Source organism: Globicephala melas, chromosome 20, assembly GCF_963455315.2.
Source record: "Globicephala melas chromosome 20, mGloMel1.2, whole genome shotgun sequence".
NCBI lineage: Eukaryota > Metazoa > Chordata > Mammalia > Artiodactyla > Delphinidae > Globicephala > Globicephala melas.
This window is the reverse complement of record NC_083333.1, coordinates 30,414,746-30,430,016: the sequence shown is the minus strand read 5'-3', so window position 1 is coordinate 30,430,016 and position 15,271 is coordinate 30,414,746. Positions and strand designations below refer to the sequence as shown.

General features: G+C 51.9%; 1 protein-coding gene across 4 annotated transcripts in view; it reads left to right on the top strand.

Annotated features, from left to right (window-relative positions):
- The window catches only part of CYTH1 (cytohesin 1), a 78,719-nt gene extending 71,827 nt beyond the window's left edge, over nucleotides 1-6,892 (top strand). For all 4 annotated transcript variants that reach the window (XM_060290133.1, XM_030837873.3, XM_060290135.2 and 1 more), the window contains exons 11-13: nucleotides 193-264; nucleotides 1,173-1,327; nucleotides 5,015-6,892. In XM_060290133.1, the coding sequence (XP_060146116.1) occupies nucleotides 193-264; nucleotides 1,173-1,327; nucleotides 5,015-5,093 (306 nt within the window). In that variant the 3' untranslated portion in view covers nucleotides 5,094-6,892. The remainder of the gene's footprint in view (nucleotides 1-192; nucleotides 265-1,172; nucleotides 1,328-5,014) is intronic.
- The last annotated feature ends 8,379 nt before the right edge of the window (nucleotides 6,893-15,271 follow it).

Here is a 15,271-nt window from a genome sequence, read left to right as displayed (position 1 = left end):
TTAGGGATTCATATGTGGTATGTTGACAACACCCACACATTTCTTGACCCTATTCTTGTTTTTAAAGCTGCTCTGTGGGACTTCATGTCGTGGAGGAGTCACAGCAGCTGGGCTGAGTTGCCGTGAGGAAGGTAACAGGACATGCGTTCATAAACTGAGCAGTTAGGTCTTCTCTCTCCAATTCTTCTGCAGGATAAGGAGCCCCGTGGAATTATCCCATTAGAGAACCTGAGTATCCGGGAGGTGGAAGACTCCAAAAAACCAGTGAGTATTTTTTGGTGAGATGTTTTGGGGGGACAGAAGGGATGGGCATAGCAGCTGTTTGATACAGGAAGAAGTTGCAGAGGTTTACAGTTGACCCTTGGACAACAAAGTTGGGGCTGTGTGGGTCCCCTGACACATGGACTGTTCTCAGTGGTAACTCCTGCGGTAGAGTGCCATCTGTGCTTGGCTAAGTCCGCGGGTGCTGGGGCACTGCTGTACGGACGGAGGCCGACTGTCGGTCATACGAGGATGCTTAATTGCACGGAAGGCCAGCACCACCCCCACCCCCGCCTTACTCAGGGGTCAGCTGTACTTGAGAAAAACCCCGAAAGTACTCATATGATTTAATTTAAGTTAGCCTAACTTTTAAAATTATCTTTACAGTTCAAGCCAAAGGTGAGACTAAATAACCTCTTTCATTCTGTCCATCAGCTTTAGTGTCATTTATTGAATATCACATGAGGTATAGAATTGTCCTTCCTTAAAAGGCATCAAGCTCTCATGATTGGACCACTTATTTTATGATCTTCAGATCGCTTATAAATATTTTTCCTCTGTTTTGGAATATCGTATTGCTGGCTTGGCTTTAAAAGGCATTAAGTTACCTGCAGTTCGCTCCGTATTTTCTATATATTAGGAGTAGAGCTAACGTGTGTCATCTGCTCGATATCTTTGCTAATAAAACCTAGTTATATACAATCTACATTCTCCAGAATTCCACTTCTAGGCTCCTCTTTTCCAAAGGAAAACGTATGTTGGCTATATTTTATGAAGGTGAGAATAAAGAAATAAATTAACTTTTTTTTTTTTTGGAAATAAAAATTTACTTTTTGGGAACTTAACTTTTTTCTTGGTCAGCAGCTTTCTTAGATCTTTGTCACTCTCTCCCTCTCTTTCTTAATTCTCAGAACTGCTTTGAGCTTTACATCCCCGACAATAAAGACCAAGTGATTAAGGCCTGTAAGACGGAGGCTGACGGGCGAGTGGTGGAGGGGAACCACACGGTGTACCGCATCTCAGCCCCAACACCTGAGGAGAAGGAAGACTGGATCAAGTGCATCAAGTAGGTGGCAGGTGAAGCTGGCGACCTCGCCTCTCAGATAGTGACGCTCCAGCTGTCCCGTGGGCTGCCCATCCCGCCTCTGCGCCCTGTGTGCTGAATCATTAGCGAGTAGTTTGACTGTGATTCCCCGGTGACTTTTCCCTGGGTGTCTGGATTCTTGACCATTGAGCGTTTTTAAGAGTGCGCCTCACATCTAGGCTTCCCAAGTGCAGCTCATGGCCCCAAAGAGGGGACAGGTGGGCAGGCTTATAGGCATAGGTGCCACTGGCCAGACTGGCCTTTTCACGTCTTAGGAAGTGGGTTTCGTCTTCATGGTGGCAGCTCAGCGGGGATTGTAACCGTTCCCTTTTATAATTTCTTAGTCCTGTGAGGCACTGTTGTCCCATTTACAGATGGGCAGACTGAGGCCCATAGAGGGTAAGTAATGAATGCTTGTCAAAGTCACGTGGCCGTGATCCGGGGTTGCGAGGCAGAGCCTCATACTCCCTGCTGAGCTGTGAGGAAGTGGCGGTTCTGGGGTAAGGGAGGTGTACACAGATCCTGGGGTCCAGGGCTCCTCCTGGCCCTCGCTGCACCTGTTTCACGGGGGAGGTGTCCTGCCCCGGCAGCTCCTCCTCCCCACAGCTTCTGTGAACCCTGCCCCGCCCGCCATCACACCCGTTGCCCATCACCACACCTGTCTTGCCCCTGGGAGTGCATCCTCGCTCTCCCCGCCAGCGCTGCGCCCATCAGACATGGCCCAGCCGTTTCCTTAGGGTGTCCCCATTACTGAGCCTCGAGGCTTCCCCTGGAGACTAGTGAGGCCGCACTGACCGGCGCCCAAGGCCCTGCGGGTCCTGTGTCGCCCCGAGTGACGGGCCTTCTCCCACCGGGGCCGCGGCCTGCTCCTGAGGGGCTGGGCACGCTCTAGTTTTTGTGGTGTTTTTGGCACCTCTACTAAAACAAGTGTAGTGTTTGGGCCAGGGTTAAATAGTGAATAAACGGCTGAAGGGGGGCGAGGTGATGTGGGGGAAGGAGCAGGTCGTTTATTCCCACACAAAGAGCCTCTGAAAGTTGTGCGGTTCAGATGCGCGGGACAGGAGAGCACCGGTTCGGAGTCAGGCCAGCCCGTGCAGAGTTCCCGCTCTGACTCTCGGCGTCGCCTGCCCTCCTCCCAGACCCTCAGCTTGCTCACCACACAGCAGTGAGAGGTGGGGCTCCCTGAGGACTCCCGGGGACGGCGCCGCCCCCTTCTGGATGATGGTGTTAAGGCACAAGGCCGTTCTGAGGGTGAGACAGATGGTGCAGCGCCGTGCTCAGCACGCCGCCTGGACTCAGGCAGCCCCGGACGATGACGGCTGTCGGAAGTGTGGTGTCATCCGAGGCCGTCCCACGTGCCGTGGAGCCCATGAGGCACCGCAGCGTTTCTGGCGTCACCACCAATAAGGAGGCTCAGGGGTCCTCTGTGCTGGACGCACCCTGAGGTCTGTGTGGAGGAGTAGCGGCGCCTTGGGGACCTGTGGCCACGGAGAGCTCCTTACCCATGTCCCCGTACCCTTGTTTTTACCACATGTTTTTTTAAAAAATACTTGACTCTTTAATCCTTATGAAATGTATTTTTTGCATGTGGTTTGAAGTAAAGGATGTAACCTTATTTTCTCAAGTGAGTGGCCGATTGTCCTGATACCGTTTATTAATCCATTTTGCCCAGTCTGAAGCGCCCTCTTTAGTGTGGACCAGCTTCCTGTGTGTGCACGGTGACCGTGTCTCTGTGTCTCTGGGTCCGTGTGCTGTCCTGCATGATCGTTAGGGCATCAGAGCGTGTGTTGACAGGGGATTGTGTGTAGCCTCCCCCAACTCGTTGTTCTTTCAAAAAGGCTCTGTCTGCAGGTGTACATTCTGCCTTTCATGTCATTGTACTTCGGTAGCCAGAGAACCCGAGCCCTCCTTACGGTCATGCTTGGAATGGTTCAGTCCCTCCATCGAGGTGAATGCAGAGCCTCCTCGGGGGTGGATCCCGGGGTCTGCCCGGAGCTGGCCTCATCTCCTTGTGGGAGTTGCAGACACTGCTCCAGCTCCACGGCTCAGCACCCTTAACCCTCCCCAGAGCCCTGGGAAGGTGGGTGCAGCAGGATGGTTGTCCCCAGGTGACAGATGAGGACACAGGCACAGCGAGGTGAATTCACTCGTCCCGAACCACAGACCCGAGCCTTCTGACTCAGGGAGCCGTCCTCCTCCACGTGCGGCGCTCAGCTCCAGCCGCCCTTGGCTCTGACGCTCTCCCAGTGAAAATATTGGGGCAGAGGCGCCAGAGGAGGGACCTGATCGGATGGAAGTTCTTCACGATGTTGCTGGAAAGGTTTTGCAGAAGGTCAAGTTGCAGGCACATTTTCTCTCATCAGTGCTCTTCCCAGGAGTTTCCAGCTACCTCGGTCCTGGTGCTCTGGGCACGTGGTCACACAGAATCGCGTGTCTCTGCAGACAGACCTGCAGCGCAGCGACGGTGGCCACTGAGGGAGAGCGTCTACTGCCCGGTGTCGTCTCCGCTCTGCCTTCCCAGGGCTGGGGCGGAGTGTCTCCAGGGACCATGTGAGGATGGCCGTGAGAAGCACATGTATGTGCAAGGCCAGGGCAGAGCTTCCAGCCCCAAGCACTTCACTGTGTCCTGGCCCCCGTCACGTGGACTGGAGATGTCCCGCGGCGTCCCGGGGGGCTTGGCCCACCCAGGAAGCGGAGGTGGACTCACCCTAGTGCTCTGAAGGTGGAAGCAGGATTCCCTCCCGAGCACTCCGAGTGGTCAGATGCTGCATGGCGGGGTCCCTCAGGATGCGTTCCGGGCCCTGTCCAGCTCCTGCCTCCCCCGGAGCTGAGTTGCTGTTTCGCACGGACACATCCTCTCTGTGAACGGGGCCCGGTCAGCCCGCAGGAGCCGTCATGCACCTGGTTAAGTGCGGTCCACGGTCATGTGGGCTTGTAACTGGCCCAGAAGCTAGTTGGCACCTGGAATACTACTTCTCAGGAAAAGCAAATGAAACTTCAAAACGTGGATCACACCTTGCTTGAAAGTGGAGAATGACAATTACAGAGGGACAGCGGATGGCTGAGGCCTGCCATCACCACCTGTGCTGGTGTCTCTGGGGCCAGTGCAAGGGCTGCTTGGGCTCCCTCCCCACCAGGCTGGGGACACAGAGCAGGCTGCTGGCCGCTTGCTTGGGCCCCGACTGCCCAGTGATGGGTCTTGGCTGTCGAGCTGATGCTCTTGGGGACTCAGAAGTTGCTCGGTACAGAGGATGGCCGCCAATCAGATGCACCACGTGGCAGGGGACACACGGGGTTGTGTGATGGTCACTGTTCCAGACAAATGCCACTGTCATGACGGAACTAAAGCACTGCGCTTGTTTTGCTGCGTTAGAGCACAGCTGTGAGGGCGTAGAGGATTCCTAAACTTAAATTTATTACTTGGTTGAAACAGGCAATAAGCACCCCACAGTGACCTTGTCGCCTGTACCACGTGTCTCCCTCAAAACTTGTCTTTTACGCCACATGTGGACACAGTGAAGGTTGCTGCCGTGACGTGGCCTTTAAAGGGATGGTCGAGCAGGGAGGGGGTCTGGGGCACGGCTGCTGCTAGGAAGCCCCTGCCTGGGGTCGTGTCTCCTGGTCCTGTTCCTCAGTCTCCTCTGCTTTCTCCCCTTTTCTGTGTTGCAGGGCAGCCATCAGCAGGGACCCTTTCTACGAGATGCTAGCTGCACGGAAGAAGAAGGTCTCTTCCACGAAAAGACATTGAGTCTACGCAGCCAGCAGGGCTGGTGTGCCCGGCGAGTGAGGCCCGGCGAGTGAGGCCGGCGCAGCCTCCCTGCCTCCCGTGCAGTGCGAGCGTCTTGCCAGGCATTGCCCTGGGCTCCTAGAGACGAGCTTCAGCTTTTGCTAATTTTTTTAAGTGGGAGAAGGGTAGGCAGTTACCCTTGGAGAAGGGGGCCTGATGCCTTCACACTTGGGTTTTGAGCCTTTCTCTCTAAAAAGAACAGAGCTCCTGTCGGCCACGCTGCCTCCCCGCAAGTCTCCACTCAACAGGTCTGATAGCAGAGCTTGGAGCCGACCATCACCTCTCGGTTATTCCCTGGGAAGAAGCCTTCAACCCTGCACCATAAATACGTGTACCCATATCTTATTTTATGTTAAGAAAAAAAGTGGAATGGAAGAGAAGCCACATGCTATAAAGATATATTTTTGTTTTTTAAAGAAAGAGAACGAGAAGGCAGAGCTGCCCAGGCGCTCTGCCTGTCTGCTTCGGGAAGCTTCTCCCGAGAGAAGCAGCTCCCTGGGCCGCCGCCGTGCATGTCAGCCCGGGCAGGGGCAGGGGCCAGGCGGGCCCCCTCCTCACGCTTCTGGGGCCTCGTCTGGGCGAGAGAGGGGGTGGCGAGAGGGGGGAGGGGGCCGCGCGGCGAGGACAGACTCGGGGCCTGCAGGGCAGCGCCGGCCACTCCAGCTGATGCTTTTCCTTCCAGGTGCCTGGGGAGCACTGCGGGGAGAAGGGAGCCCGCCCCCGCCTGCGCTGTTCCTTCTCTTTCAGGACTCGTTCTTGTCGGGCTTTAAAATAGTCAGCATCTTTCCTTGAGCTACATACCTAATAACCAAAACTGTGAGGAGGTAGTCCCATCAGAGATTCTGGGATAACCTGTTTCTTATTTGGTTTTTCTTCCTCCTGCCCCTGAACTCCATTCCTCGTTTTAGAGGAAGGAGCAGGTCTGACCCGATCACCTTAGGGCTTCAGCCTTTTCTGCCTCCGAACTGGCCTTCACCTGGACTCGCCGTGCGTGTGGCGCTGGCCCTTGGGGAGGAGCGGGCCTTCATCTGCGCGGCAGGGGCGGGTGGGGGGAGCCGGAGGGTGAGTGGTCGGCCTCCCGCTGGAGTCGGCCTTGCCCTCCTAACGCATGGCCTGAAGGAACCGTGGCCGCCGCTCTCCTGCTGTTCTCTCAGGGACTCTCGTCCGGGGCCCGGCGCCCGGTCCAGGCAGAGCAGGGCTGGCCGGGCCATTGCAGCGCCAGTGTGACCCTGGCTCCTCTGACACCTTCCGGGCGGGCTCACATCTCTGGAAATAGCTTTTGTAAAGGGGAGTGGTGGGGTCACTTTCTGGGGTCCCCCCTTCATGTAGGTCCTACCTGGAGTGGCTTCAGGCGTTTTAATGCCAGAGCTCGTGAAGGTGGCAGAAGAGGGTCCAGGCTGGGAACCTGAAATTTCTGGGCGGGAGAACCAGGGGGTCTGGGTCGGTGCTGGAGCCCCTCTGGCTATCTGAGTCCCTGGCCCTGGTTCTCACGAATATTACCTAGACAGAGAGGCACCTGGATCAGTATTAGTCTATTTATCAGAGGTGTAAATAATCCATGTATAGTTTTTCTCCTTTTAGATTATTTTGTATTTGTTTTAAAAAAAAGTTTTGTCAAAATATAAAGAAATGACTGAAAGTTGTTGACAGGGTTTTTAAAAAAATTATAATTATTCCAATCGGTTTTTGTTTGTCTGTTTTTTTTGCATTGTAAACTAGCGCCAAGGAACTGCAGCAAATAAACTCCACATCTGCCCAAACCACTGTGTTGCCTGTGGCGTTGCTTCATGCCCACATGGGCCCTGAGAAGGAAGGTCGTGCTTGTCAGGTGCACTTCTGCGGGAGGATGTGTCACTTGAACCTCTCGTCTTAAGTCTAGTGATGATAAAGATCGGAAGTGGCGAGGATGGTTGTGTCTTCCGTTAAGGAGAGCGGAGCAAGAATGATCGTTAGCATAGTCATTCCCCACCCCGCCGCCCTTTTTGGAAGAAGAAACAAATGTCAGGCATCAACTTCAAATTAAGATCAAGAAATGGGCCTTCAGCCTTTATAATACATTCTTAGTATTATTTCATTTTCCAGATGTGCCTACATAACGCCAGGGAAGAGTCACAGTGAGGTAGAGCTCAAAAGTTGAGAAGACATTCAGCATAGCATCTCAGGGTAAGGAGATGGACAAGCCTTAGCCTGTCCCTTCGGCTGGTGGTTCATCAGAACATGCAATGGAGAGTTGTTATGTGATCCAGCAATTCTATTCCAAGGTACATGCCCAAGAGAATTGAAAGCATGTCCACACAAAAACTTGCACACGACTGTTTAGAGCAACATGATTCACAACAGCCAAAAGGTGGAAACCATCAAGATGTTCATCGACTGATGAATGGATGAACAAACTCATCTGTTCATACGAGGGAGTATCATGCGGCCGCAAAAAGGAATGAAGTACAGATTCGTGCTGTGACATGGCTGAACCCTGAAAACGTTATGCTGAGTGAAAGAAGCCTGACACAGAAACCCACAGTTTATATGATTCTTTTCATATGCAGAAAAGGCAAATCTATGGAGAGAGAAAGTAGATTGGTGGTAGTCAGAGGCTGGAGATGTTGGGGAGAATGGGGAGTGACTGCCCATGGGTACAGGGTTTCTTTTTTGGGGTGTTGAAAATATTTTGGAGTTAGTGGTGTTGGTTACACCGTGTTGTGAACGCACTAAATCCCACTGAATTGTACACTTTAAAAGGGTGAATTTTATGGTAAGTGAATTACATCTCAGTTTTAGAACAATAGCAGTGAGCAAATGCCATCACTTCCCACGGTTTTACTGGTTCTCAAAGTGTGGTTCCCTGGTCAGCATCTTCAGCAACATCTGGGAATGGGTTAGGCATGCACATTCTCAGGCCCCCGCCACACTGACTGAATTAGAACCTCTTGTGCTGGGGCCTGACACAGTTTAACAAGTTCTCCAGGTGCTTCTGGTGCCCAGTAATGTTTGAGAACCACTGGCTTAAACAACCACCCTGATTCCTTCCATTACCAAACTGAGGTTTGGCCGCTCATCGTTTAAGAATCCAATGTTGAGAGACAAATGTTGGGTAAAAGGAAAGCTATTAGCTTTATTGAGGAAGCTGGCAATCCTGCAGAGAAGGTGGACTCATGTCGCAAAGAACCAATTCCCCCTTGTCGACTGGGGGCAAGAGCTTTTAAAGGGGAGTTTCAGGGGTTCACAGGCGGGGTTGGGGGGCCATATGCAGAACAGCACAGTCAGCTCTGACAGTAGTCTTGAAATTGCTCACGCAGAGGTCTGATCAGTGTCACCTTGATTCAGTTCATCTTCGGCTCCAGGGTCAGTTTGTTCCCATTTCCTTGAGGCCAGTTCTTGGAATTGTGCAGGATGGAGCAGCTTATGTCTCATGGCTACGCTCTGGTCGTCATGTAGTTAACTTCTTCCTCCTGGTCGGGGTTTCAGTATCTGCAAAGCGGCTCAAAGGATATGGATCAGAATATTCTCCATAGCCCTTAGGAGGAACTAAAGGTCCTTGATTTTGTTTAATGGTTGAACTATTATTATTTTGTCTTGTTTGACTATTTTCCTCTGTTTCTGCATTTTCTCATTTCTCTGATTAAATTTATTCTTTGGCTAAAGTTCTTCCAGACAAGAGGCAGGTGGAGGACATGGGGAGGGTGGGTGTCTGTCCCAGGAAGGCCCCAAAAGGTCCTGCGCCATTACACTTCCTTCTCTTCATTGCTAGGCATACACACACACACACACACACACACACACACACATCAGGCTTAGTGAGGTATAATTCTGTACCCTATAATTCACCCATTTGAAGTGTACAGTTCAGTGAGTTGGTATATTCACAGAGTTGTTCAGCAGTGAACACGATTTTAGAATATAATCATCGTTCCCAAGACGAACCCTGTTGTACCCATTAGCATTCACTCATCTCCCCACAGCTCTAGGCAAACACTACTTCCAGCCCCTGTGGATTTGCCTATCCTGGACATTTCATAGAAGTGGAATCATACACTACGTAGTCCTTTGTGCCTGACTGCTCTTAATTAGCACAGTGTTTTCAAGAGTCATCTGTGTTGTAGTTTGTGTCAGCACTTCATTCCCTTTTGTAACTGAATAATATTCCATTTTGTGGATACACCACATTTTTATCCATTCATCCATTGATGGGCATTGGGTAAGTTCCACTTCTTGGCTACTCTGGACAATGCAACCATGAACATTCATGTGCAAGTTTTGTGAGCGTTGCTGGAGTTTTTGACAGTTCGTCCTATTGCATCTATGGCCTTGCTTGCCATTTACTTCTCAGCCGAGTGCCTACCTCGACTCCCTCCTCTCGGCTTTGATGGACGAGTCTGGGCTCACCTACCTCTCGGCCAGCTCAGTGTCAGGCTCTTTCATTGGCCTCTCTGCCCACCCACCACCTGCTGATATTCCCTGGGGCTCTAGCCTCTAGTGCTCATAAGCTTCCTGGGTAGGTGACCAGTCACATGGTTTCAACTGCTGCTAACCAGCTGGGGCCCTTAAATGTGCCTGTGTGATTCCTGTCTCTCCCCAGCACCCCCCAGAGGGCACTGGGCCTTCCACACTCAGCATGCCTGCACCTGAGCTTATGCTCTGATCGCCCCAGGGGTGCTCCGTGTCAACATTTTCCCCTAGACTTAGCCTCGTGGGTGATTTTCTTTTAAATTAATTTATTTATTTTTGGCTACATTGGGTCTTCGTTGCTGTGCGTGGGCTTTCTCTAGTTGCGGTGAGCGGGGACTACTCTTGGTTGTGGTGCACGGGCTTCTCACTGCAGTGGCTTCTCGTTGCGGAGCACAGACTCTAGGTGCGTGGGCTCAGTAGTTGTGGCACGCGGGCTCAGTAGTTGTGGCTCACAGGCTTAGTTGCTCCGTGGCATGTGGGATCTTCCTGGACCAGGGCTCGAACCCGTGTCCCCTGCGTTGGCAGGCGGATTCTTAACCACTGTGCCACCAGGGAAGCGCTGGGTGATTCTTGTCCTAGCACATCTTTACTCTGGTGGCTGCAGAATGATGAGCCCCATCTCCAGTGCTCCCTCCAGTGACCAGTCGGCCCTCGGCATCCTGGCTGTGAGGAGGCTTTCCTTTTCCTATTTATATGCCTGTTAATGGCACAGATGCGTGGATTCCTGTTTCTAGAGGTCTGTAACATATCATTGTCCTAAATGAATTTGATGCTCAAAATGTCCCAGATTTGGCCAGTGAGAGCCCTATCCATCTGCTCCGTGTCCTGTGACATGTCATGCCCTGCATTTTCTTAGCGCTGACTCCCTTCCTGGCATCACAAAATATTTCGGGATCACCTTGTACCCACCCTGCCTCAGCTCCAGGGTCAGCCATTTCTCTGAGGGGCGCTGGTTCCTTTTAGAGACCAAGATCTGGGCTCTAGGTGTGCTCATTGCTACTGGGGTGTCTTTGCTTCTTTGCCCTTTCGGGGAACAGGGCTGGGAAATGTGTGCATAGATAACACGTGTGTACGCACACACACTAGGGCAGGTACACATATATGTAACAGCACATACCTCATTGGGCTATAAGAGAATGAGATGCACATTTTAAAAAGCCAAAAAACAGTAACAACTCTTAGCCCGGTGCCTGGACATGGAACTCAGTTTAATTATCATCATCATCATCATCATTTTCATTATTATTGAAAACTATGGAATCCTTTGCTCATCCAACAGGGAAACTTTGATCCTCCACATGCCGTGCATGAAATCCCAGTTTGGGGTCCAGAGCAAGGGGCCAGCTGACTCACCCCCTCACTCCAAGCTGGTGGACAGCGGCGCCAAGTGCACAGACTTCTACTCAAAACGTGATGCATGGATGTGCCCAGCAGCTGCGCCTTCGTACTGCAGAACGTCAGAGCCCTCCCCGAAGGCGCCAAAGAGATGCTTTGCTGGAAAGGGAAACGCTCTGAGCAGAGGATCACGTGCAAGCGATACATGCTGCTCCTGCAGGAAGTGCTCTGCTGTATCTTTTCTTTCATATGTTATTCGGGTGTTGGCACAGCAAGGAAAGTACGGGGCCAGCCGCCACTTCAGGCTACTTGACACCGTGGACTCTGCCTTGCGGTTCCTGGGGAGGCCATTGTCTCACGTTACAGGACCACGATCTCCTCGCTGGATGGTCTTGGCCCCAGCATAGACGAGCCACAAGCAGCTCTGTGGTCAAGTCTGTGCTGTGAAGTGTCTCTTTCTCTCCTTTCCAGCCAAGGGTTCTGCTAGATTTTCATGGTTTAGATCAACTCCAGCTTCTACCTGGAGCGAGCTGTTTCCTAACCTGGTTAAAACAAGCGGGCTGCTATGTGTGACTCGCTGCAGAGAAGACAGTAGAAAACCTCGGCCCTGTTAGCCACGGACGGTCATGTGACTTGGGTACCAGAACTCGTGTCCTGTACCAAGAGGGACAAGAGTGATTGCCTCATCTTCCTTCATCTAGTCCTCCTTCTGGTTCGCTGCATTGCATCGCACGAAATCTGCTTTCTACTCTTGGATTAGATCTTTGTACAAATTCAGTTGAAACACATCTGTTTATGTTTCCCACGGGTTCAGAATTCTGCTTAGCATCCTCCTGACAAGCGTCCTTAGTGATTATCATACACAGTCTCCTCCGATCTTTATGCTCTTAAGCAAGACGTAATTACAGTTTATTGAGCACCTGTGTCCTGGGCCTTTTCCTTCGTTTCTCCACTATCCCCGACTACCACCTAAAAAACTAGCATCCTGCCAGATGTTAACAGGTGCTCCTGAGTGTTACGCAAACAGGTTTAGGACATGCCGGTTTGGGCCACGTGGCCAGCGTCCTTTCCTGCAGCCTCTCCATATCTGCAGGTGTCCAAAGCACGCAGCGTCTCCTGGACCTTGTGCATGGCGCTCCCTTGCAGGTGGCATCTCAAGAGAAGCCAGCGTTCGTTGGGCCGGCGCTACCCTTATCTGGTCCATTCACCTTTCTCTGATGACCTGGGTAGGCCCGGCCCTTCCTGACTTCAAGGCTGTCACTGCCTCTCTGGCCAGCTCCACTTTCTTTGGGATTCTGGCCCTGCTCGCCTCCTAGTTTGGGCTCTTTCTTGCACCTTTCCTGGTTATTTCTTCCTTCCAGCCTCTGGGTTCTTACTTCTCATGGACCGTCTGTCTCCTGCCTCCTGGCCCTGCAAGTCACTCTGCCTTCCACTTGGAAGTTCCTCCACCTGCATCTTCCTGGGATGCTTCTTCTCATCCCTAAGATCCCCGCTGGGCAACCCCTACCACCAGGAGCCTTCCCAACCCTCACCCCCCATTCCCCGCCAGCCCCCTGGTCTCTCCGCATCATGATTCACATCATGCTGACTCTTTCTTTTCTGTTTGGAAAGGAACGCTCTTAATGGTGCAGCCTGCCGAGTTTCACAGGATGACCCTGAATTTTAACTTCTCAGCGGTTTGTCTCTCAGCCTAGGCAAAATCCACGGGAGCTTTCCTCACTTCGTGCTCACAGAACAACCCACGGGGATCGGGGAGGGGAGCGCTGCTTGGCCTTACACCAGCTTGGTGAACGCAGACTGGCTCAGTCCCAGGCCAGCACCAAAGGCCCTTCTGGAAGCTCTGCGGGGGCTTCTCCCATTGTTCGTGGCTTGATTTTACGTGGGGGCCGTCCGCCTCTTAGGCCTTGATCTCAAAGGGCCCTTTTACTGGGGACTGAGGGCCAGAGAGGACGGGTATTGACCCAAACGCTCTCCCAGTTTAATGAAAACGTCTGGATTCAGGGCCCAATTCTGATACCCAGTCTGGCCCCCCGTGACCATAGCCCTGCCTCGTTAGGGTGAGGCCCACGGGGCAGGAGTGTTCTGAGTGGCCTCTCCACAAAGCCGCTGGGGCCCCGTGAACACAGGTAGCTTCGCCGAGCCTGGTTCTGTCCTGTGGGGTTTAGGGACGAGCCCCACAGAACCGCTTGTTCGTGACTCTGAGCAAAGTGAAGTCGGGGTCTTCGGGAACCGCTGTGTGATTTGCCCTTCATCTTGGCTGCCAGGAAGCCCAGAGAAAGGGGCACACTTCCTCATGTGACTTGTTAATCCTGCTTTGCACTTTTATTTTTGTTAATAGACTTATTTTCTTAGAACAGTTTTAGGTTTACAATAAATTGAGGGGTTGGCCCAAGGATTTCCCATAACCCCTGCGCCTACACCTGCATAGCCTCCCCCGTTATCAACATCGGCCACCAGAGCTCGGGGGGTAACCGACGAACCTACATCGACACATCATCACCCAGAGTCCGCAGTGTACATTAGGGTTCACTCTTGGTGTTTTACGTTCTATGGCTTTGGACAAATGTGTAATGTCATGTATCCGCCATTATAGTATCATGCAGAGAGGTTTCACTTCCCTAAAAATCCTCTGTTTTCTGTCTATTCACCACCACTTCCCCCCAACCCCTGGCCACCCCTGATCTTTCTGCCACTGCCTACTGTCTCCATAGCTCTGCCTGTTCCAAAATGTCACAGAGTTGGAATCATACAATGTATAGCCTGTACTTTCCACTTTTAATCGTGTTTTGTTTTTTTTAAAAATAAATTTATTTATCTTTGGCTGCGTTGACTTTGTTGCTGCACATGGGCTTTCTCTAGTTGTGGCGAGCAGGGGCTACTCTTTGTTGCGGTGCGCGGGCTTCTCATTGCGGTGGCTTCTCTTTGTTTCGGCGCATGGGCTCTAGGCACGCGGGCTTCAGTAGTTGTGGCTCTTGGGCTCTAGAGTGCAGGCTCAGTAGTTGTGGCGCACAGGCTTAGTTGCTCCGTGGCATGTGGGATCTTCCCAGACCAGGGCTCGAACCCATGTCCCCTGCACTGGCAGGCAGATTCTTAAGCACTGTGCCACCGGGGTAGTCCCTTAATCGTGTTTTTTGACCCTTTATCCTGTTTTATCATTACCATAGTATATATTAGAATTTATAAGCTCATTCACTTTTTCTTTTTAAAGAGGAAGTTTGTGAATAAAATAGGGACAAAACTTTAAAAATTGCCTGAATACTTGGTCCATTGTTGGGCCTATCAGACACTTGCTTTTGTGTCTCTTAGGAGTTGTGTAATGCTTTCTTTGTGACTATTTGAAAAGGGAAGTGGAACCGTCTACTGCAGAGTACACAGCACTGAAGAGATGCAGGGTGGCTTCCCGGGGGGAGCTCTGAGATTTAGCAATCTGTGATAACGTCACTTCTGACCCCAGCCTCTTGTTAGGACAGGAGGGCCTGGGACGGCCATGACACTGTGGAAACGACCTTGCAGCTCCTTCTGCTGTGGGTTAAGCTTCCTGAGATGGGTTGACAGGACAGAGAAGTCCTTTCTCAAAGTGCCCTGGGAGCAGTCGTCACAATTTCAAATTCTGTCCCCTCTCTGCCTTATTAGATTTTGCTGGAAGCCCTGTGGTTTGAGGGCGGAGGGGGGACACCCTCTGAAAACCTGTGGGCACTGGCCGGAGAATGGCATTTCTTGAAGGAATAGACGTTACAGATGATGTGGAAATAAGACCACAGTTTTTGTCACTGTCATTAAAATGGTGATATGATTCTGAGAACTCTCAGCAGAGAGCTTGTTTTGAGAACCATCCAGAGACAGGGAAGTGGCCCCTGCTTCCCTTGCTGCCCCGCCTTTGCAAGGGCCACGTGCTCCACAGGCTGACCTCAGCCTTTGGACGCAGGGTGAGTGGTTTGGTCTGCTTCAGCGCCATCTCCCCAGACATCAGCAGAACGTGGTCCCTCTAATAAGGTCACCCTGTATCGAAGGAGCATCGGGGTGGAGCCCTCCTTTCAGCAGCCAAATGGACCTGACACCACCACAGGGCGTGTTTGGGTAGGTTGTGCTGCCAGCGAGGGTTCCAACAGCATCTGTCAGAGCCAGATCGTACCTTTCCTGTTCCCTTCACTCTTTAAGCCAGTCTCTACCAGAGGCATCGTGTGTCCCCCATCTGAAGGCTCACGGATCATCTTCTAGGAATCAAAGCTGTGTCTCAGTCTGTTTTCTGAATCAGGAGTGAAGATACACCCCCTGTCGAGAATGCTGGACTTGATGAATCAGCCCTCTCCATGTGAAAAACTGTCATTTCTTTGCAGGGAAAGGTGCATGTCTAGCAA